Here is a 25,514-nt window from a genome sequence, read left to right on the forward strand (position 1 = left end):
CAAAGCTGTATAAAGATGTCAGTAAATCCTGTATTTCATGATCGGTCCAAACATGTGGAAACACACTATCATTACATTCGGGATATGGTGCAGAGAGGCGCCATTCATCTAAAGTACATTAGCACAGATGAACAGATTGCTGACATCCTCACCAAACCTTTATCCAGAGTGAAGTTCGAGTACTTCAGAGATAGACTTGGTGTCATGGAAAACGGAACCCTGATTGAGAGGGAGCTTCAATCTTAGTTTGGACCGGTCATGGAACACAGGATTTACTGACATCTTTATACAACTTTGATTATCACAATGAATGGTGGTAGGACCACTAGCTTGACCAAATAATCCAATAAGGAGTTTGCGAAGCCACACTGCTTCTCTGGATGCAACAGATGCTGCAATGTACTCAACTTCTGCAGTGCTTAATGCTACCGAAGATTGCTTTCTACATGTCCAAGAGATCACTACAGAGCCTAAACTGAAGCAGATACCCGAAGTACTTTTCCTGTCCTTGACACTTCCTGCCCAATCTTAATCTGAGTATCCTTCCAAGAAGATTGAGGTATTAAGTGAATACTTTAGCCCATAACCAATAGTGCATGCAGGTATCTTAGAATGTGCTTGGCAACAACTAGGTGAACAAGTTTAGGCAAGCTCATGAATTGACTGAGGGCATTCACAACATAACAAATATCTGGCCTAGTATTGACTAGGTACATCAAGGATCCAATCAACTGCCTGTACTCAGATGGATCTGCAAAATCAGAGTTAATTGCAGAAACACTTAACTTCTTTATGTTAGATTCCATAGGAGTATGCATGGGTTTACAATCCATCATTCTAAATCTTTTCAGAATATCAATAGTATATTTTCCTTGACTTAGAAAGATTTCAGTGGATTTTTGCCATACTTCTAACCCTAGGAAGTAATGCATTAGACCTAAATCCTTCATTTCAAATTCTGAGGCTAATTCTTTCTTACATCTTATGATTAATTTATTTTCACCAGTGAGAAATAAATCATCCACATACAATACCAAAATAAGCATATCGTCATTATAAATCTTCAAGTAAATGTTAGCATCAACATCATTCTTGCAAAATCCTAAGCTTAGTAAGTACTTATCAATTCTTTCATACCAAGCACAAGGAGCCTGATTGAGCCCATATAAGGCTTTCTTCAATCTGCAAACATGAGAATCTCTTTTATGGATTACATAACCTTTTGGTTGCTCAATATAGACTTCCTCCTCAATGACAACATTGAGGAAGGCTGTCTTAACGTCCATTTGATGCAACTCCCAACCTTTGGCTTTGGGTTTGGGTACAATGTCCCAGACATCATTCTTAATGATAGACCCATACTCTTCATCCATGGCTGATTTCCAATCATGATGGGATATAGCTTCTTCGACATTGTGAGGTTCAGACTCAATGATATTACACATCATAGAAATGTAGTTGGCATGATTTTGGAGTCTCTTGCTATCTCTAAAGGTTCCTCTGGGAGTAGCAAATCCTTCAGCATCTTGAATCGTGTTTCTCACCCAAAGTGGTCTCTTCTTGTAGACCACAATATCCTGAGGTATATCGGTAGAGTCCATGGGTTCTGCAGGGTCATCTTGAACTTCCTGATCCGGAAGGTTAGTGGACTCCTTCTGTATCTCAGGGTTAGCATCAACTTTTGAATCTTGATTTTCAATCACCATATCATTATTATCAAATAATGAACCTTTAGATCTTTTGAAAGCAATATCTTCTTCAAAATTTACATCTCTACTTACCTCAACATACCTTTGACCTGAAATGTAGATCCTGAAGGCTTTGGAAGATTCACTGTATCCCACTAAGATGCCTTTCTTTCCAGAGGGATCCAACTTGGTTCGTTTTTCTTTAGGCACATGAACATACACCGGGCTCCCAAATATCCTTAGGTGGCTGATGTCAGGTTTGATTCCTGTAAAGGCTTCTTCAGGAGTTACATCCTTTAGAGCATGATGAGGACATGTATTCTGAATGTAAATTGCTATTTTGGATGCTTCCGCCCATAGAAAAGGTTGTAGGTCTTGATCATGAATCATGGCTCTTGCAGCTTCAACAATGGTCATGTTCTTTCTTTCAGCAACTCCATTTTGTTGAGGATTGTAGGGAACACAGAACTCCCTCTTAATTCCCACCTTAACACAAAAATCATAGAAACTACCTGAGGTGTACTCACCTCCATTGTCAGAACTTAAACATTTAATTCGATTTCCTGAAGTGTTTTCAACTAAGGCTTTGAATTCTTTAAATCTGTTTAAGACTTCTTCAAACTCTTTAGATTTAAGAAAGTAAATCCATGTTTTCCTAGAGAAATCATCTATGAAGATAACATAATAAAGGAAGCCGCTAGGAGATGCTACAGACATAGGACCACATACATCTGAATGAATAAGTTCTAACTTTTCTTTAGCCCTACTATCACTTTTATGAAAAGGGTTCTTTACATTCTTACCCATTACACAACCTTTACAAGCATCATCATGAGATAAGCTAAGTTTAGGCATACCTTTAACCATTTTACCGAGAGTGGGAAGAGCTTGAAAGTGTAGATGTCCAAGTCTTCTATGCCATAGCTCGCATGATTCAGGGGCCTCATGGATGAGAGCTTGAATTGGATTAGCTGCAAGCTTATATAAACTATCACATCTATTTCCAATAACACAGACAATTTTGAAATTAGATTTCTTAGACCAAGCAAGTACCTTCCCTTCAAAAAATGCTATTTGCAAACCCTTATCTTCTAAGGCAGAAATGGAAATAGGTTTTCTTTTAATACTAGGTACAAAAAGGATATCACAGAGTTGTAAGGAAATACCAGAATCTAGTTTTAAAGAGGTAGTACCAGAACCTTTTACCGAGTCTCTAGCATCATCACCGATTACCACATGAAGGTTGGTATCTTTTTCAATAAGATCTGAAAGATTCTCACGAAAACCTGAGATGTGTCTAGAGGCACCACTGTCAATTATCCAAGTATTATTGTCCGTAGGGACATTGCTTGATAGAGCAGAGATAAGAAGATAATCCTCACTTTGTTCAACAACTTCATATAAATTGACTTCCCTTTCCTTGGGATCATTCTGACAATCTCGGGCATAGTGACCATACTTATCACATCTGAAGCAACAAATGTGAGAGGAATCTCTTGACTTCTTCCTTGGATCATAGGAGGAGGATCTAAAATCTTTGCTTCTCTTTTCTTTCTTCCAATGTCCACCTTTCCTAGATTTAGCTAAGAGAACATGATTATCATTTTTGTGAGAGTTCTTGAGTTTTCCTCTTACCTCAATTCGAGATTCCTCTTCAATGCAATCAAATTGAAGACGCTCAAAGTTGAGACGATCACCTCTTCCACCAATGCTACGAATGAATGGTTCCCATTCATCAGGTAGACCATTTAATGCAATCATAACAAGATCTTTTTCTAAAATTTGGCAATCAAGAGTACTTAGCTTGTCCTTTAGTTCATTGATCTTCATGAAGTAGGCTATGATTGAGTCTTCTTTCATTTTCATGTGAAGAAGTTGCTGCCTTAGAGCAAGAGCCCTGTTGAGGTTGTTGACTTCATACATCCCTTCCAAGTGTTTGATCATTTCCCTAGCAGACATAAATTTTGATATGACAGTGACAAGATGATTTTTGACAGATTCAATTATGATCTTCCTAGCCTTGAGGGAGTCTTTCTTGAACTGCTTCAGCTCTTCAGCATCTTCTGGAGGGGACAACCTTTCTTCTTCTACAAATTTCAGCAGATCATTCTCTTCAAGGATCAATAGAATACAAACTTTCCAAGCAGCAAAATCAAGGGCTCCATCAAGTCTATCTTCAACTCTTAAACCTGACATTTTAATCTGAAAACAAACAACAACTATATGCAACAAATGATTTACTAAAATCTGAAATTAGTGACACCTTAGCTCTGATACCCTGTTAAATTTGTGCCCTAGTTTAGTAACCAGATTTGTAACATTTAATTATTTGTTAGCATTTAGTAAACCATAATCAAGTAAATCCAAGAATGAAACAAGAGAGCAAGAGACAAACACAAAATACCCTGGGAAAACCTCCAAGGAGGAAAAACCTAGCACTAAAGACCCACAGGTCAGATTATGTATTCACTCTTAATTATACAAATACAAAACTTAGCTTGATTCTCCAGATCTGATCCCCTTTTGTATATCAGATCTGCCCTTCTAAAAACACCAAGTCTGCACCAAAATGCCTTATATCCTCTTGGACAAGTTCGCACAATCCTCTTCTATATTTCACACCTTTAGTTGCAGAGATAGTTCGCTGACTGCATGGGAGATGAAGTGGTTAATTGTATTTGCACTTTAACTTTATTTATATGAGTCTTTAACCCATATATCCCAAGTGGGCCTTCATCCTTTTTGGCGCCAATTTATTTATTGAGACGTGGTGCTTTTAGTGTGGCGTGGAGGTGTGGGGCTGAACTTAACTTGGGGGCACGTTACCCCTTTAGGATAGGACCCAGTCCTATATGGGTTTGGATGTTGCCTTAAGGCAATCCGAACCCATCTTACCTAGTTACAAACAACACTACCAACCAAGACAACTCAACCCCATGGCCCACAAGTGGTAGGAACATCCAACCAAGACAATTCCATCCCACTTGGGGTGGCCTACTTAGAGGGGGAACTTGGATCTACTTTCTCAATCGTATTGACTTGCCAACCCCTACATGACTGTTTGTAGCTGATTAAATAAATAATTACAAAAGTCTAGATGGATTAGTAATTCCCATTCTTAATTATCTTAATACTACATATGAGATTATATATCAGGCAAGATCCTCATATTGCATACCAATTGCTTGCCAAATCACAAGTCTGCTATTTGCAGGTTCTAGATTCAAGTCTACTGTTGCAGGTTATCTACAAATGATCTCATCAAATTCCTTCATGCCCTCCTTTGAATGCTGCTTTGCCTTATATAACCCTCAAGGAGAAATAAAGGGTTGTGTCTTTTACCTGGTCACAATCCTTTCAAAAGGGCGTCTTGCGTTCCTTCATGAATGAACTGATACTGATTTGTGATTAGAATAACAACCACCGCCTCTTCAACTAATCATAATCGGTGCCTTTTAGTTTGTCATTGTCTAATATACAAATTGTTGCATCTATGCTTCCCATCATAATCTTTGTTTTACTAATTGCAATCCCTAGCCATATTGTATACAATGTTTAGTTATTGCCCTTAAGTAATTATTATTGTTTCGATCATTGCTCATTATTAAGTCAATTCTTTAAGGGATCTTGAGGACATTTGGCCTAGGTAGTTTCAGTTGCAGGCGATTCTGAGGTGTTTTGATGTGTTTTTGGGATATTTACTATTTATAGTAATTCAACTGGACCAGGACAGGATCATCAGTGATTCATGAATAATAACCTATCAATGGTTATTGATGATAACTGATTTGAGATTTTAATAATCATTTGCAATTATTAATTAATTTATCAATGAAGTTAAGTTATAAAGTTAAATTAAAATATTTAACTTTATTGATGTGGGAACTTAAGTTAAAAGTGAAAGTAATTTAAATATTAAAAGTTCCCTTTATTAAAGTATGTGGAGATATGAATGTTAAAGGGGAAAAGTAAATATTTTATCCCAGATTTGTTGGAAAGTGTGTGAGCTCTCCCAGGAAAGTTATAAAAGGCTCTTAAGAGCTCATTTATGGACATGCTTGGTTTATTATTTTTTCTTGGAGAATTTGGGAGCTTTGGCTTTCAACGAGTTTGAAGATTGTAAGGTACCTTTTCTATTTCTATTGATCATTTTGCTAGGGTTTGAATATTGTGAAGGAGTTTGGTTGCCAGATTCGCTGAGCTGTATGTTGAACATTGCTGGGTGCTACAATGACGTGAACAATGATGTCGATGTGTGCTTTATTATAAGACTGATTAGTAAAACTCTTGGTGTTCAACGTGATTGTAGCTAACTACTGTGCATGGAGATATTTAGTCTCCCAAACATGGCTATTTTGCTGGGCAAAGGGAACAATACATTTCTAGTGCTTATTCCTTGGCTTAATACTTGGATGTGGGCAGAAGTAGTAGAGAATATATGAGATTTATAAGTTATTTCCGTATGAATGTTGGGTATTGGAATCTCATTGCTGATTGTTATATGTAATTTCTAAGCGATGTTTATGTTCTAGCAATCTGGTATTTGCAAATAATGTTTTTTTGGTGTGAGCATGCATATTCAAGGCAGAACTATAGTTTTGGTTACTTGCTGGGTCAATCTAGAGGGGCAAAGGAAGTTGTAGCAACTATTTCAATGTTGTTGCAGATATAAAGAAGCCACAATAGTACTCAGAAAAACAATTGCAGATCCTAAACATGACCTTGGAGGGTGTAAAGAAGTTACAATAGTACTCAGAAAACAATTGCAGACCTTGAACATGTCCTTAAAGGGTGTAAAGAAGGCCACAAAAGTACTCAGAAAACAATTGTAGGCCATGAATGTGACTTGAGAAAGTGTGAAGGGAATGTGGAAGTTGTAGAAACAGTCTATACTATTGAAAGATCAATATGAGTATCAATGCTAGTATATTGCCTGTGTTTTGGCTGCCATAAGAGGTCAGAAATTCTCATTTACAGTTTGTAGTTTGCAAGTAATGAGAGTTTAGTCCCGTATCTTTCAATATAAATGTTCTTCCTTTATGCTCTGTAAGGGTCTCAGTGTTCACATGCAATTTGAAAGTTTGTTGAAAGTGGACAACATAGTATTATTTCTGCTATGTAATGTGTATATGCCTGTTAAATTCATCTTATTCAAGACAATAATCAATTAATTAGAAATCAAGGGAAATCACAAATCCCTATCTAATCAAAGAATCTAACAAACAAGACAATAAAATGATGCAAATATCAAGAAATAAGAATTATAATAATTCAATGAAAACTCCCTATTCCAAGATTGCATATTGCTTCCATTGCTCTTCTCTTCTCTGTGGTATGATGGCTCTCAGATATTGCACTGGTTACCTGCAAGTGACACAAAGATTCAAAGTTCATGACTGTTGAAAATGGAGATTGAATGCTCAATTTATAGAAAATTGGAGAAGATTGATTGAAAGGTGGAACATATTGATCAAGAGGTGGAACTCAGGTGAGCTCACATGAAAATTGATAGTTGAACTGTTGATTGTAGGAGTGAAACGCAATAGATGGAATAGATTAACTGAGTCAACTGATTGAGAAAAAGATGACTGAAGGAAGAAAAATAATGATTGGAGGAAATTAAGAAGATGACAAAGAAAGCTTAATTTAGAAAAAGCTAACTGAAAGATGGAAATAGATGTTGAAGAGATAAATGATTTAATTAATTAATTTAGCATGTGCTTGCATTTAGATTTAGATTTTCAATTTAATATTTGCATGATATTTATTCAAATAATTGAATTTATTTTAATTCAATTTAGTATTTGAATATATTTAGAACTTGACTTTGATTTTCAATTTGGTTTTTGAAATCATGCACATGTGATTGAATTTGGAAGAAATTAGAAGAATGTAAAATTAGAATTTGAGGATTTGGAAGTGGAAGAATTAATTAGTTAATTAAATAATTTAAAGAAACTATTTAATTATGTAGAAATAGAATTTAATTAAATAATAAAGATTATTTAATTTAAAGGATTAAATTATAATTAATTAAATAATAAATAATTAATTAATATTTAGAAGAGAGTTGAATGATTAGATGATTAGAGGATTGGAATTGAGAATTAATTTATTTAAATAATAAAGATTATTTAAATTGGGGAATTAATTAGAATTAATTAAATAATAAATATTTAATTAATATTTAAAAAATGATTAAAATGATTAAATGATGATAGAATAAGAAATAGAATAGTTAGTGAAATTATGAGGAAAATCGAAATTAGAAGAATAAGATTAATTAACTTAATTAAATAATTAAAGAATTATTTAATCAATTAGAGGAATAATTAGTATATGATCAATGAGACATTTTTAGGTGTCTACATTTGCCCCTCTTTGAGACAATGTCAAAACGACGTTGTTTCAAAGAAAATGAAAAATTCTGCCGCAGTATGCCCTGGTGATACTTAGGGTGTAAATATGCCCCCTCGAGAGATTGTTTGTGCATTAAAGACATGAATGATCTCTAGAAAAAAAGAAGAATGTGAGATGCAAGATAGAAGAATGGTTAGCGGAGTAGAGATAGAGATAGGTGATGTGAAGATGATATTGAGATAGAATATGAGAGAATGAACCTTAGAATGATGTTAGATGATAGAAAATGATTTAGAAAGAGATGATGAGAAAAGAATCAACAAACTAGCATTATTGAGATAAAAATGAAATTGAATGAATCACGAACTTGTGTCATTATTTATTGCGCAATATATATTCATCACTGAGTCTTATTATTGAACAATGAAGCTTAGCACATTAGGGTATAAGGAATCAAGATGCAAATATATCTCATTGAAGAAACAAACACGTAGCAAACAAGGAGTGAACCCTCCATTCTGGGAATTACGCTAAGGGTCGAGGCATGTGTGGCATCCAATAACTGGAAGCTCCTATCACAAACACCCACTAGAGCAATTTCCCTAGAATTTCATCGGTTCACACTACAAACAACAAACAAAGAAAAAGATAATGCCCATCATAGCTCCTTTAGTTACTTGTGGACATCCTTGAGTAGCATAGGAACATAATCTGTCGCCAAATGATAAAAGATAAAGACTGACCCAGACAAAATTCAATAGCTATATTGACCTTGTGCCTTTGTTCTTAGTTGATTGATGTGATGGTTGATAATGTTTGATCTCAGAAAGTTGCGGACCCCATTTAAGACTGACCTGTCTGATTTTGAGTGTATCCTCTTCTGTTTAAGACAAGATAATGATCACGTTGATATGGATATGATACGATTGATAAGACAGTTTGATAAGTTGATTGCAAATGTTTGACTGGATAGTCGTATCCTTTGTTAACTTCGTGCGAAGTATTTGCTGGATATCTGCTAGGGTATTTGTTTCTCCCAAGACATTTTATTGCAAGTTTTTCATTTTATTGATTTTCGATTTTTTATTTTTAGTTCTTTTCCAAGAGATTTTTCGATATTTTTTGGATTATGTAGATCAATATTTGAATGTTTTTGGATGATTTTTCAGGACATTTTTCAGATGTTTTTTGGTTGTTATGTAGGATTGTTTTGTAGATGCTTTTGGTTGTTATGTTTTCCATATTTGAATGTTTTTGGATGATTTTTTCAAGACTTTATATGGATGTTTTTGGTATTTTATGATTTTCAATGTTTTTGGATTTTGAATATTTCAATGTTTTTTGGATTTTGAGTTTTTCAATGTTTTTGGATTTTGAGTTTTTCAATGTTTTTGGATTTTTGTTGAAGGATGTTATATGATTTTTATGATTTTTTCAGGACTTTGTATGATTTTTTTTTTAGGATTTTTTCAGTTATGCCCCCAGTGTGCAGACCTGTATGACATGATGATCTGCAAAATGCATGTGGAGACAATAAATTTTTGACATGACCTATGTTCATGCAATATGCATGATGAAGATGCATTTCTTATTCGAACAAGTTGACTGTGTTTGTTGTAGCATTTGTAATACACCAATTGAAATGGAGGTGCAAAACCTTTCATAGATAAGCAGTCAATCGATCTCTAAGGTCCCTGGGAACATTCATCTCAACACACTTAATGACTAGGATTTACAAATGGAGATGCGGAAAACTTCCCCATTGGTTCTTGAAACTTTGATCTTCTTTTGCCCATGTGTGTGCAAATGAGTTAATTCCTGCTCTTGTGTTCACTAAAGATCCTTAGCATCCTATATGACTAGCTACATTGATTATTCTAACTTCAAAAGCATCCCGAATAGAGCCTCGCTGCCAGCAAGCCTTGAGAGCTCCGATGAGGTTATAGACTGTAATTTCTCAAATATTGCTCCATTGCCAGTAGGTGTCCATATCCTTGATGGAGTTACTTGCATGTTCCCATAGTCATGACAAACTCGTATGCATGATATTTCAGTTATATATCATTGCTCTTTTGCCTTGAGATGGATATTTGACATAGCTCTTTTTCTTTTTTATTTTCTTGCCTTGACTTGTAAGTAATGAAACCTACTTGGGTATGACAATTACAGTGGCGCTGAAGTAGAAATTTAGATTTTTCACTAGTCATATGTTCAACTAGGTGTCTAGAATGAATTAGAGATTTTCTTAATATGTTTGAGATATAGAAATTGATAGATTTTGGGTTGACAAGTCTCAAATAGTGAAATCACTACCCAACCATAAGTAAAGCATCGTCACAGGGTAATGTTGCAAATGAATGACCTTAGGATCTCAAAGACTTCATGTCCAAATATCTACGAAAGGAGATGACCCTTGCTTCTCTTAAATGCAAACAGATGATAAACTTGGACAGTTGCCTTGTTTTATTGGTGCTGCTATATGAAAATGCAGAAACTATATGCCATGAAATTTGTGAATATGATATGCTTAGAAAGAAGCTATATGTGATGCAGTGCTTTGAAGAAAATGATATGCAATGCAGAAAGTAAAACCTAAACTAACCCAACCTCTAGGTATAATATTTGTGTAGGTAGTTCATTGGTCTGTGTTTGAAAAGTCGGATAAAGATGTCTTTTTCAATAGGATATAAGGACTCGGCTGGGTGTACATGTTCAACATCTCCAATATTGATTTTATTAGTTTTTGGATTTTGTGTATCATTATAGGGAAATCCAGCTCTAGAACCCTTGAGTTCAGCTATAGCGTTATCATTTTCAAAGCAATCCAACCGTGGTAGATTCTCTAATGTAGGGTTTTTTGGCAACTAGATTGGTTCGTAGTATTAGGTTTCGAGGGGTCCCGATCCAACAACGGATTCTTAGAGAAAGCCAATTAAGGCTTTAGTTGAGCTTATCGGTGTAGGGAAGGCCCCCACATACGTCGAATTCACTCAACACTCTAGCCGCCTGACCAGTATGTTTATACAACGGTTCGAAAAACCCACTCGAGAGTACGCTGGGAGAGATGATATCCCCAACGCATCCCAATGCGAAGTATCTCTGTTGGGTGATGAAATCCCCAGTCAAAGATACCCCTCACTACATAGAATAAAAAAAATCGGATGTCGTTGTCACCTTCCTTCTTTCTCCCAAGACCTCAAAGGCGGGTGGAAAGTCAGTTAGTGCAATAGTAGGTCCACCCCAGACACAATAAAAAGTTCTTTACCTTAAGAAAAAGAAAAATGATTTAATCTAATGCAACCTGATTCACGTTCATTTTATAGCCCAAATTTAGGTGTTAGATACGCATGTGCATGTCTATTTTAAACACCAAATTGAAATATGAAGGCATACATGTCAATTTTTAACCATTTGTTGATTTTAAGCACCCAAAGACCAAGTGTGAGATACATGCATGTCAATTTTAGCCCATCTTCATTTTAAGCACCAACAACGAAGTGTGAGATTATCCATGCATGTCCATTTTATCCCATGTTCATTTTAAGCACCAACAATGAAGTGTGAGATTATCCATGCATGTCAATTTTAATTGTTGTTGATTTTAAGCACAAAAAATGAAGTGTAAAGTGTGCATGCAAAAAATACTAATCTAATCCTCTCTGCAAATCCGCCACTGGCTGTAAACAAAAGATTAGTAGTAAAACCAAACTAACAGAAAATAGAAACTCAAAACTTGACAGAGACGATTGCGTAATTTTACCTGTGTGATTGTGTGATACTTACAGAGCGAATGCGTGAATCTAACAGAGCGAATGCATAAATCTGACAGACTGAATGCGTGACGATATCTAGTCAATTGCATAGCACTAACAAGTCGATTGCGTGACAGAAGACAGACAACAACAAAAGTTAAAAACTAAAAATTAAAAGGAAACTAAACTCGATCAGGAACTTGCAAAACCTATTGTGAAGCCCTAGCCAAATCCCTCATCATCCATTCAATATTGATTAGATCATATTTAACTGTATAAGAAAAAACTAGGCTATTATAGCTATCTAAGGCTAGTTGCTCTTCCGAATCCTATATCAATTTTTATGCCTGGAGAACCTTTTGATAGCATTTGGCTTCTCTTCTTTGTTGTTTCGTCCTTCTTGCACCTGAAATCCTGAACTGTACTTTTCTTGCCATAAATTGTATTAATCAAATCATAAAATAAAAAGCAATTTGATCCCGGATTAACCAAATTTAAGACAGAATTAAACAGAACAGATAACAGACGGAAGAAAAAAATTAAACAACAAAGCTTCCTGCGAATGCGTGATTGGGAAAGGACGATTGCGCGATCTGGACAGGGCGATTGCGTGACCCTGTCAGAACGAATGTGTGACCCCGAAGGGTTGAATGCGTGATGCTGTCTATGCGATTGTGTGACGATGAATGCTCAATTGTGTGACGGAAAAATCTTTTCTCGAAATTCGTGCAACCTGCAAAAAAATGAAAAATCCGCACAATCTGCAAAAATCACACAGAAAAATAAAGAAGGTTAAATTGCTATTACTTCATGTCGGGTTCACCAAAATGTATATGCTTGTTAAATTCATCTTATTCAAAACAATAATCAATTAATTAGAAATCAAGGGAAATCACGAATCCTTATCTAATCAAAGAATCTAACAAACAAGACAATGAAATGATGCAAATATCAAGAAATAAGAATTATAATAATTCAATGAAAACTCCCTATTCCAAGATTGCATATTGCTTCCATTGCTCTTCTCTTCTCTGTGGTATGATGGTTCTCAGATATTGCGCTGGTAACCTGCAAGTGACACAAAGATTCGAAGTTCCCGATTGTTGAAAATGGAGATTGGATGCTCAATTTATAGAAAATTGGAGAAGATTGATTGAAAGGTGGAACAGATTGATCAAGAGGTGGAACTCAGGTGAGCTCACATGAAAATTGATAGTTGAATTGCTGATTGTAGGAGTGAAACTCAATAGATGGAATAGATTAATTTAGTCAACTGATTGAGAAAAAGCCGACTGAAGGAAGAAAAAGAATGATTGGAGGAAATTAAGAAGATGACAAAGAAAGCTTAATTTAGAAAAAGCTAACTGAAAGATGGAAATAGAAGTTGAAGAGATAAATTATTTAATTAATTAATTTAGCATGTGCTTGTATTCAGATTTAGATTTTCAATTTAATCTTTGCATGATATTTATTCAAATAATTGAATTTATTTTAATTCAATTTAGTATTTGAATATATTTAGAACTTGACTTTGATTTTCAATTTGGTTTTTGAAATCATGCACATGTGATTGAATTTGGAAGAAATTAGAAGAATATGGAATTAAATGAAATTAGAATTTGGGGATTTGGAAATGGAAGAATTAATTAGTTAATTAAATAATTTAAAGAAACTATTTAATTATGTAGAAATGTAATTTAATTATAGAATAAAGATTATTTAATTTAAAGGATTAAATTACAATTAATTGATTAATAAATATTTAATTAATATTTAGAAGAGAGTTGAATGATTAGATGATTAGAGGATTGGAATTGAGAATTAATTTATTTAAATAATAAAGATTATTTAAATTGGGGAATTAATTAAATAATAAATATTTAATTTATATTTAGAAAATGATTAAAATGATTAAATGATGATAAAATAAGAAATAGAATAATTAGTGAAATTATGAGGAAATACGAAATTAGAAGAATAAGATTAATTAACTTAATTAAATAATTAAATAATTATTTAATCAATTAGAGGAATAATTAGTACATTATCAATGAGACATTTTTAGGTGTCTACATAATGTTTGACATTGTTCATGTGCAATCCTACAATAAACCTCAAACAAACAAACATTATCCTCTTGCAACTGAAAACAATAACTAAATACAGTTGCAAGCAACCTGTTTGATATAATGTCTTAATGCTGAGTGGTGATAGAAATGTAAAATAAGAAAATTAATATCAAAACGGGGGTATCCCCTTACATGTTGCCTGCAGTAATAAAAACATTTCTCTATACATTAATCACTTACCGTAAGCCAATTTAATTAACCTGAAATTGCTTATTAAATTGGCACTGTCTATGTACATGTTGACTTTAGATTGCTGCTTATAATTTTTGACAGGAATGAGAAAGTCTTATGGTGGGGGCATATCACAACTTGCAAAGTGGTGGGCATTAGGGATGGTTAGATTCAATTCAAAGTTTAGGTGTTAGGTTTAATAGGAACATGCTGTTTGCCAAGGCAAACTCATAATACGCCAAGCAACAAACACATCTTGTTGTCGGTAGAGAGTAGGAGACAAGGTGTTTGAACTTTGACTTTGCTCATTTAATGTTCTCTCCACCACCTTGGCACCATGGAAGGGTGGAGGATGTCTATCTATAATTGATGTATTTTTGGATTTGCAAGGATTGGCTCTTTTAGAAAACCTTGTTTGATGTTCGTTAGTTGGATTCAAGTGGGAAAGTGAGGGTATTCATAGTTGCAAGGCAAGAGAATAGGTGTGAAGTTGTATATGTCAAAGCTTCAATTAGTGTAAAATCTGTAATGAATGTCTGAGATAGTGATTTTGTCACGACCCGATTTAGATGAACAAGTTTTAGACTAGGTTGATAAGTTAGATACTGATATAATTGATGCTTGATGGTAGTATTTTAAATTTGACATTGATATTACGATGTGTTATAATGAACCTTTGTTGTACCCGTCTCACCTTCATGATAATTAGGGCCTGATTTCTCCACCGAAGGTTTGATTAGGGCAAATAAACGGATCTATGGTTTGCTGCAACATTATAGATATTTCATTTTATATGTCAGCAGTAATATTAAATCATTGGCATAATTATTGCAGTAAAAAATATACACACGACCCATTCTAGACTTTGAGGACTCTCCAGGTTGGCTGGGCTACCCATCCAGACCCATCTCGTCTCTTAGGGCTAATAGGGCCACCTGAGGATGGGCCCAACATACCCCTGGTTTGCACTTATTATCTTGAATGTACTAACAAACAGAGGATAGCAGGAAGATAATAAATGTCTACAGAAAACATAGATTCATAATTATAAAATTTGTATTACTTGTTTAACATTTATCCATTCTGTTAATTTGTAGGGGTTGATTCATTACGTTTGTGCCTAGTTGCAGAAATATGACTATCATTAATTAGTATTCCTTTTCTTGACTTATTTTGTTGCGTTTGTGAATTAATGAATTATGTTTATTTTTCTATTTGTTACTAGAGTTCAATTTAATGAATTATACTAAACTTGATATTGCAGGTTACCTATTTGGCATGGAAGATAAGTTCATTTTAACCTTTTGCACGTTATAGATGGGTTTAGTTCATTGGCAAGAATTTTTATGCATTGATCTGATTTAGCAATTAATCTGTGCAACTAATTAGATTATATTCATTACCGTTGATATGAAGGATGAATTAAAGAAAAGCAGACTGAATACGACTTGCATATGGAAATACTTCATTGGCGATAAACACATGGGCACATTGCAACACCCAGACGGATTGGCCTGGGAACGTACCAGACTGCCGACGATGGGGAGGGATGCTTTACTAGGCGTTGGTTCTTCATCGCTAGGAAGAACCAACGACTAGCCCTCCACATCATCTGTTGTCTGATGCGCTCACTGGCTAACCCTCATGGCTGTCTAGGCATCGTAAAATATGAAACTGAAATAAATGTTATTGCTGAGTAATGAGGTTACTTGTTAGACGCTTCTCCTTGCCCTTCTCTCCTTGTCACCTCCTTCTCCCGTGCTTCCCTTGGGGTACAGGGTTTATAACTCTTGAAACCACACGATTCCCTTGGAAACATGGTGTCTATTCTGGAGATGACTTGGGAATGAACGTGTCCTTTCATCACTCATACTAGTTAAGATATAAACACATTTAAGCGGTCAAAATAATATATTAATTGAAAAAAATATATATTTATATATTGCGTATAGTTTATGTTTCTAATCATTTTTGCTGTCTATACGGGGATATGACGTGTCTAGTGACATTATTTGTGTTTGACATTATGAAGTGTTGACGACATTATGATGCTATTTAATGATATTTTGATATTATTTAATTGAAAAACAATATTTTAATGTGATGATGCTGCTAACGACATTATTTTAATTATGTTGCGAATTTCTAAATATCATGATGATTTGATGATTTTTGTCGAGTGGGAGGTGGATGTAGGGTCGACCGTCGAAGGCGAACAAATAACTGAGGGGTCTCCTAGCTCATCGGTAGTAACCCGGGGAATGTGGCCTGTGCATACACACACTTGTAAAAATTGAATAAATTAATTAAATAATAAAGTCGATTTGAAAAGTCGATAATAAATAACATTATGATATAATTGAAGCATAAAATATTAAAATTTAATATTAAATAAAAGATTATAAAGCCAGAGAGATATCGAACTGGGATACAACTCTCTTTGCTTACATTTGGTAAGTCAACTTCTGATTATATTGCCATATTTGTTCTCTTGTCCTCGCTGAGGTCTGCACATGGCTCTACAAGCAAGTCTGAGAGGGAAGTATTAGTAATTTCTCTTATCCTCTAGCATCGATATTTTCTTGTTAGCACAGTACACATGCTTTTCCTTTCATGATATGTTTCAATCAAGCTCGTATTTAGCTATATCGATGCTGATCTAATACTTTGAAATCTTAAGGTTGCAGGCCAAGGTATCTCAAATATATTATGTCTAAGGATGGCTTAGAAGAGAGTTGATCTCTTCATAGTCTCAAGTCGAACTTTCTCCATCTCTCCTTGTTTCTTTTGCAATTTGTTGAATCGATTTACCATGCATTCCCCCCTTTCTTAAATTTGCAAAATTTAACACAGTTCCATTTGTAGTTCTGCTGATTCATAATTTGATAGATCGATCTGCTGACTAAATCAATTTCTGCATTATTTCCTTGACAAATTTTTTCATTAAACTTTGCTATTAGCTAAAATCAATCCTATTTTCCCTTGCATCGAATTGGTAATTTGGTCAAGTTGTTCTTCTCTGATCATTTTCTTTCTTCAATGCCGAAGCTTTTTCCCATGGTGCTTAAAACAAAAATCTTTGCTTGTGATTAATTTTCTTTTCTCTCCTCCATAATTTAATCCATTATTTTTTTTTCACGACTCTACAGTAGGGATCATTGATTTGTTATTAATGCCATTGACTGTCTAGATTTAATAAGGATAATACAAGATATATATATTTCTCAGTTATAAAACTGATAATGTTTTTCCAAAAATTGGGAGTAAAATTTGGTTTGATTTAAATTGTGTAGAAATATTAGTTCACACAAAACTATTAATAAATTTCATCCGGGAGGGATAATTTTTATCTTTGTATATGAGGGATATATAATGGAAAGGGTGCTTGATTATGGGTCAAACAGGGAAGAGTGTTTTCACCTACCCCAATAGGGTTAATTGGCCAATAAAATAATTCTCCATGCCATAAAACATGTAGCTAAGTTCAATAGGTTTGTTGTTAGACACTACATGCACGCACAGGTCCATTCCTGAAAGTTGATGCGTCTTGCTAGGATACTTTGTCGTTACGGATGAGAGCTTGTCATGAGCACCGGGAAGCGCAAGCTTCAATTGGTTTGGCAGATAAAACGCTTGAGTTCTTTGTCCGTCTTCTAGATCACAGATGGAGGTGAGTCCGATGGCGAGGAAGACACTACATCCAGAGACAAAGAATTTAGTATATAATTGTAAAATCTTATGTAATATTGTATGATTAATGATTTCTTGTAATAGACCAATGTGGTCTCATAATTAAGCTAAATAAGCTATGTATGATCAAACTATGTAAGCTATGTAAAGGGCATATGAGGCCTACTGTCAAAAATGCGACAGGAAGTCGCCAAGAGAATGTAACTAACCGAAAGTAAGGAAAACTACTAACCACTAACCCACTAACATGTGTCCCACTTGTGCATGATTTGTGGAATGTGTGCTTTTATGCTTAGTTTTCTTCATTTCGTGAATGCTTTTTTAGGTTAATGCATACTTTAAGTTCACATTAATCGTATGCATGAACCATTACGCAAGTGTTCTCTTTTGATGAGTTTCCTTGAATATGTGATGCTCGGGTTAGATATTAGTTTAAAAGTCGTGTTTCATAATTTTCATATACTTGTGGTTATCTTTAATTTAACTCATTTGTATATTCGCTAACTAATTGGCTAGATCATCTATTTTTTCCATTCTTTATAACTTATGGGTCTTTCTTTCTTTTAATTGAATGTAGTATTTGCACTCATATTAATGGTGAATGATATTTAAATGCATGATAGTTAACTTAAATCTTGCATTTATGGAAATAGAAATTTACTTAGATTTAATTAGGAATCAATTATGTTAGTTTTTCTATGGTTGGGACTAGCGGGTCCTTACAGATTTGAGATGCCTTTGGCATATTTTTCCTAGAATTTTTTCCCTTATACTAGCTTTTTTCCATCTAGAACTTGCTGCCATGTTTCTTATCTTGCATGTTTGATCTCCGTTTCTGTTGTTTGCCTATTACTAGTCAGCTTTGATCATGTTGACACTATTGTGGTGATCATATTGAAGAAATTATCATTGGTAATAGAACTTTTTCATTGTTGAGCTAGCATAGGTATCCGTAGTTGGCAAACACTTAAGGCATAACCTTAGTGTTTTATGGATCAACTAGTATCAAAGTTGTGTTGGATCATCATATTCGAGTTGTGGATGTGGTATGCCATCATAGATTGAGTAGAAGTGGAAGTGTTACTTCATATGAACCTAAGATTGAATTGAGATTGGACAAGAGCTAGAAGGGAAATGGCAAGGGATGAAGATGGCCAGGTACATTTCAAGTGATTGGAATATGATGTAAATATCCAGTTCGGTGGGCAAGATTGATAGGTTTTAGAGTTATGTGCTTGCTCTAACAAAGAAAATTGGAATGACTAGGACCCATGAGGAGGAAAGTGAGTTGGGAAAAAGTTTAAACCCAAGCAAGGGAGTCTTCAAAAGGGAGTTGCTTAAACCCAAACAAGGGAGTCTTCAAAAGAGAGTTTCTTCAAGGCTGGAACTTAAATAGATATATAACCCTATGATAGAGAGATAAGTACCGAGAGACTTGATCAAATAATCTATAAACTCATACCCTACAAACAAATCTCACTTTCTAGGATCAAGCTCATTGGTCACGCATTGACATGGTATAAGAGTTTGCAATATTCTTGGAGTGTAGGAAGTTATCTCCAATATCTCATTGGGAAGGCTTCAAAGCACTACTCAAGAAGCAATTTTACCCTATTCCCTATGAGTAGCATGCGATGCAGTGGCACTATTTCAGGAAAAATCAAGGCCAAAATTTGCAAAAAAACACAAGTTGATCAATATGAGTGGGAAATTCACTCTTTAGTTGATAAGAAGAAAAGGAAGGTATGAAGGGACTGAAATACAAAAACTTCATGGGCTACACACTCATGGCAATCCAACATTATATTTAGTGCAGGCTATGAAGAAGATACTTAGAATTTTTTTTGAAAATTCCTTCGTAACTTGTGCTAAATATAATTCTGGATAGCCACAGGTCACACTCATCAAGAATACGAAGAAATTGGTGAGTTTGTGAAGAGCTCAAAGAGCTGCCCCAAAAGTGTACCATCGAGCATGAATTTAACGTTCAAGTGTTACCCAAGGACGTGTTTCCTAGGTAAAACCAGGTCATCCCGGAAACGGAAATGTCTCGGGGACGGGGGGACGGGACAATCCCACATGTATTAACTATTAAGTTACATCATGTATATGAATTTATGAATTTCAACTCTCATTTGAACTTTGAATTCAACTCAATCACTATGTATAATGTATATGATGAATGATTTATCAATGTTATCATATGAATATTTGAAATTTCTTTATAAATTTTAAATTTTTCCTATTTTTTATATAGCAGTCCCCTGCATCGCCAAAATTGGCAAGAAACTATTGGAACAAGGTTGAGAAGGTTAGGCACATCACTTTGTGGTTCTCTAAATGTAATTGTATTTATAAAAGGCGGATATGTCAAATGCATGTAGACTATCAGGGTTTGAAAAATACTATAAAAAGTAGGTACTTGCTGCCCTGAATAAATGATTTTTTAATTGTCTCTATCTTGCTAAATTTTTCACCAAATTAGACCTTAAATTAAGGTATTATCAAGTTAGGGTCAAAGAGGAAGACATGAAAGATGAGTTTCAAGACAACACTAGATATTTTGAAATGGTTGTTGTTACTATGTGGACTGTGGAATAATGCATCCAATCTTATACACTCAATGAATGAGATATTGAGACCTTTTTTTTGGATTTATGTGTCATTTTAAAACTTAAATGATATTCTGGTGTTTAGTAAAACATATGAATGTGTCAGATCTTGAAAAAGTGTTTGAATTTCTTTAGTTGAATAAGCATTTGTTGAATGATAAAATGTGTTAAAGTTTGCAAAGACTTTGTTAGTGGATTTAGGCCATGCTGTTGGCAATGGAAAGGTAAGGATAGACCCCTCCAAAGTTGAAACTATCATAAGGAGCTTTAAATGAGCATCTGTATCTCTAAAAAATATTATTTTCTTATGTGGCTACCCCATTCCATGCAATCATGGGTGAATATTAAGAAATTTATTGGAGAAGTAAACAACAATGAACTCTTGGTGAGCTTTAGAATAGAATATCAGGGTTCCAATTCTAGCATTCCCTAATTTTCGACAACCATTCAAAGTTGAAATTAATGCAAGCAATTATGTCGTTATTGTGGTGTTGCTACAAGGAGGTAGGCCCATTTGTTACGATTTGAAAATATTCATAGCAATCGTGATGAGTTATAGAGTATATGCCAAAGAGCTCCATGCCTTTTTTTAATTATTGAAGAAATTGAAGCACTATTTTATGGGCAAAGAGATTGTGGTATATACCAATCATCAACCATTTTAATGTTGCAAGCTCGAACTAAGTTGCAACACTCATGCCATTACTAGTGGATATGATTTTGCATCAATTTCATCTTGTCATCAAGAACAAGCATGGTCCAAAGTAGCATACATGCTCTCTAGATTTGCCTTTTCTCTTTGTAGTTATCACTTCAATATATTGAAGCCATTTGGTCCGAAAGTGCATTGATGCAAAATGGATAGGAAAATGTATTGAAAAACAAGAAACTTAATTATAAGTGAACCTTGACTTAGGAATAGGAACATAATAGGAAAAAACATAGCAAGAAGTATATGGATGGGACTATAACCACATTGACATCTAGAAAGCATCATGATCACGTTATTGTCCACCAATAATAAATATTTCGGATTTAGAATTTTAATCTTATAGTCACCATTTCAACTTCTTGTGTTTGTAGAAATTTTTCTAGGGCCTAGGTGAACATGACTATCATGAGAAACCTATATAAAAATGATTGAAGATCATTGTGAAGTATGTTTTGAGATTTAAGAGAAAAAGAAAAATATTGTAGAATTTAGCTATTCAATGTAAGGAGGAGGTAAGCAAAAGTAGAGGGTGGAAATGGACTATTAGTTGGTGATACTATCTTCCAAAGTTAATAAAAGAAGGTAGCTAGGCCATTCCCACTGTGACAAAACTGGTTTTTCCTCCACATTAGGGGTTTCCATGATAAAAAAAGGAGTTCTATAAGTTTTTTGCATGCTTTAATTTTGTTTTAGACCACTCTTCTCCAAACAAAACTTAATTTGCATAAACAAGTAGAAAGTACATTGAATATTCTTGCTGAATCTTAAATACTAAATAGTTTATGATGAATTTAGGTATCATAGGATTTTGTTTCTTATGGGCTTGTGAAATGTTTTGTATGATAGTTTTCATAAGAGCTCAATAGGTAACCATGGAATAATTAAATGCAAGAGGAATTGCACTTATGCTAACATCTATAAGAGCTTAAAATGTACTCATGAAGGAATTAAATGCAAGAGTAGTTTCACTTAAGGCCACATGAAAAGAATCACAAAAAATCAACATTGGTCAAGGCAACAAGAGAATTTGGCTTTGCAACAAGGTAAAATGATGCAAGAACAATCTTCTATAGGTGATTTAGTAAAAATAATTGGTGAAATAATTAGAATTGTTGAGGAGGATGGGATTAAATAAGAACATTTCTTTAAAGAACCAAATGAAGATCAAGGGAATTTTTTTTCCATTTAAGGCAAAAACATAGGTAGAAATTAAACTTTTTGATGGACAAATATATGCAGAGTTTTTGGATGTATGGATAAAACAATTTGAAGTATATTTTAGGGTGCATAAAATAAGTGGGACATAGCTTTGCATGCCTTAAATGGAGGGTCATGCTCTTATATGATGGAAAATATATGTTGCTAATTGAGAAAGGAGGTAGGCCTATTGTTAATAAATGAAAAAAATCAAAGAATTAATGTATAGGAATTTATATACTATATAACATAAGGTGGATCAAAGAATCAAATGGGTGTACTATAAACAACACAAAAATGTCACTCCCACATATTTATGAAATCTCTCTACAACCGACCTCTAGATGATCCATGATTAGTGCTATCGCTTCACGTACTATTGGACACTTTGTTGCTATTCATGATGACGCTCCTACGATCACTAGTACCACAAGCTTTCTTGTGTTTGAATCAAACAATTGTCATTGATATAGTACTGTGGATAAGGTTACCATGTCTTCGCTTAGTCAAGTTTCATTGATTGTTGGCACATGTGTGGTAGATCTTGGTTTGTCCTAAGTAGCCACAGTTAGTTTGGGGACTCCCTTTGATTCTTCTTGCCTTCCTTAGCATGAAAAGTCTTAGCCCCTTTCTTGTTAAGACTCCTCTAATGTCATGGTTTGTGGGTAGGAGGTGACTGGCAATGAAAATCTATATGGTCATCAAAGTTTGATTTGTTATGGCCTTCTCTCCGAAACTTGCAAAATGGGTTTTGGAGTTTTGAAGACCTCTCACTATAGGTGCAATTGAGATTATTCCCAATGCTAGGGGTTTTTAATTGTAGGATTTCAAATTTTGAAGGACATGGAGTTGGTGCTAGATGCTAGGTTGTGGATGTGGTTTCCTTCTATCAACCCTATGATTGGCTAATCTCCCTTTCCAATTCTATGAAGATTATGACTTTGAGGATATCAACAATCTTATTGGTCATTTTTTGAATGTGGATTCAACCATGTCCAACATCAACCACTCTAACTTTGCTAGTATTCTCGTGGTCGTGGACATTTACAAGGCTCTTCATGGGGATGTTGTCCTTATGGTTGAGGATATGTGATGGATTCAACTACTTGATTATGAGAGCCTACAATTCCATTATAGACAATTCTTTGCTACTAGAAATTTTGCTTTTGATTGTCCTCATTCTGACTACAAGATTGTGGGCTTAATTACATGGTCGTGGAATGTTCTCCCCAATTATTTCACTATGGATGTTCATTCTATTTTTGTCTCCTTCGTTTGCAATTTTCTATAATGGAATTATGATTTGATCTTGGACGCTCATCTTGTGTTGGCTTCCCTTAGGGTTGGTGTGACAGACAATTTTCTCATTGCCTATTAGGACTTGTCTTTTTGAACTGATTCAAGTTTCTCATTTTTTTGACCCCATTGTGACATTGATGGATTATGGGGGATTATTTCTCCTAGTATGTTTGCATGGATCATGTATAGTAGACAACATCATTGATTAGGTATTCTTCCTCATCCTACAAGGTCACTTTGATTAAGACATCAATTAATGACTCCCTCCTCTCCATGATTAAAGGATTTGGACAATGACCTTTCTCAAATGATTGTTCAAATAAGGAAGAGAGGTCTTCCTAAATCTAATTTAGAATCACATCCTTGGGTTACAATTGTGCAAATTGTAAGCATGAGGTCATGCATAGTGTAGGTTGATGTCAATTGTTCTCCAATGGTAGCTTGGCTATAGTTGTGTTGTTGAATGAAATTTTTGGTAGCCATTACATTGTCCGAAAGGTTCTAGGCTTAATAAAAACCAAAGTATTTGAAGTGCACATGACTACGCTACAAAATTCCATTTGCAAGCCATGATAAATGGTATAAATTTTGCTATAGAGTTTATTAAGTTTTGCTATAAGTGGGAAGGCATTTTTCAGGATGCCAGAGGTTCGGCGGGGGGTTTGGGAATATTGTGGGATCTCTCTAAAATTGAGATACATCCAATTGCTTCGTATGACCATTGGATTGCTTGCAATGTTGTCTGTAGACAATCTTGATCTTTCTTTTCTGCTTTTCAACTTTTATGGCCCCATCAAATTTGAGGACAAGCTTATGGTGTGGAACGAAGTTGCTGCTCAGATTAACATGATGGGTAAAGATAAGGCCATTTTGGCTGGCGACTTCAATGCCCTGCTAGACATGGATGAGAAGGTGGGGGGTCTGAGGAAGCCTACGAAAGTGATGGAAGATTCCAGGGAGTTCATATCCAACTGCAATTTAGTCAATATCATACAAAAAAATGGCAAATTCACATGGACCAATAGAAGGCGAAACTTCGCAAACATCTCTGAGCGATTGGATCGTTTCTTGGTCGGGGAATGGTGGATTAATGGTAACAAGTCATTATTTTCAGAAATTGCTCCACATGTGGGATCAGATCACCTTCCACTTATTTTATCCATATCACAGGAATTTAGAGGTTAGAGAAATTATTTTAAGTTTCAAAGTATGTGGTCGTGGGACCTTATGTTTTTAGACAACTTGAAAGCTTGGTGGCAAGAAAGTAATGTTTACTCTGGTTCTCCAAGCTTTAAATTTGTTAAAAGGATGCACTATCTGAAGAACAAAATCAAAGCTTGGAATAAGTACACCTTCAAAAATATTCACTTCGAAAAAATTAGAATAGAGAAAGAATTGGAAGTAAATGGCAATCAGACTATGAGGCTCGGCATGACCAATGTGGAATATGAGTTGGAAAGGACACTCAAAGCCCAATACATGGAAATTTTGGGGCAGGAAGAGCTCTATTGGAAAGACAAATCAAGGGAACTATGGATTGTTGATGGCGATCTCAACACAAAATTCTTTCATGCCTCCTCAAAATCCAGAAGGATTAAAAATAAAATATGCGTTGTCAAGGATGTGAATGGGGTGGTTAAACAGGCCCCTGGAGACATTGAACAGATGGCATTGAGGCACTTCATGAAGATTTTGGGGTAATCTGAGTCTAATAATGGGGAGTCATTTTCGGTAATTGAGGATGTCATTGAGCCACTTGTGACAGATGATGATAATAGAATGCTCCTGGCACCATTTTCTTTGGAGGAGGTAAGATTGGCTACATTTGCTCTTCATCTACATAAAGCTCCTGGTCCAAATGGCATGATGACAAAATTCTTCCAGAAGTGTTGAGACTTTATGGG

General features: G+C 34.8%; 1 protein-coding gene across 1 annotated transcript; it reads left to right on the forward strand.

Annotated features, from left to right (window-relative positions):
- Window positions 1–24,324: 24,324 nt before the first annotated feature.
- Window positions 24,325–25,311, forward strand: LOC131048833 (uncharacterized). Its single transcript, XM_057982907.1, has 2 exons — window positions 24,325–24,790; window positions 24,848–25,311. The coding sequence occupies exons 1-2, from the start codon at window positions 24,325–24,327 to the stop codon at window positions 25,309–25,311; spliced, it is 930 nt and encodes a 309-aa protein (XP_057838890.1).
- Window positions 25,312–25,514: the final 203 nt, after the last annotated feature.

The sequence above is a fragment of the Cryptomeria japonica genome, chromosome 1, assembly GCF_030272615.1.
Source record: "Cryptomeria japonica chromosome 1, Sugi_1.0, whole genome shotgun sequence".
Lineage (NCBI taxonomy): Eukaryota > Viridiplantae > Streptophyta > Pinopsida > Cupressales > Cupressaceae > Cryptomeria > Cryptomeria japonica.

What these genes read in the sequence shown, in the direction of transcription:
- LOC131048833 (XM_057982907.1), top strand. Translation starts at nt 24,325, where the DNA reads ATGACCATTGGATTGCTTGCAATGTTGTCTGTAGACAATCTTGATCTT. An exon ending in CATATCACAGGAATTTAGAG is followed by an intron (nt 24,791 to 24,847) that starts GTTAGAGAAATT and finishes TTATGTTTTTAG; the next exon opens with ACAACTTGAAAGCTTGGTGG.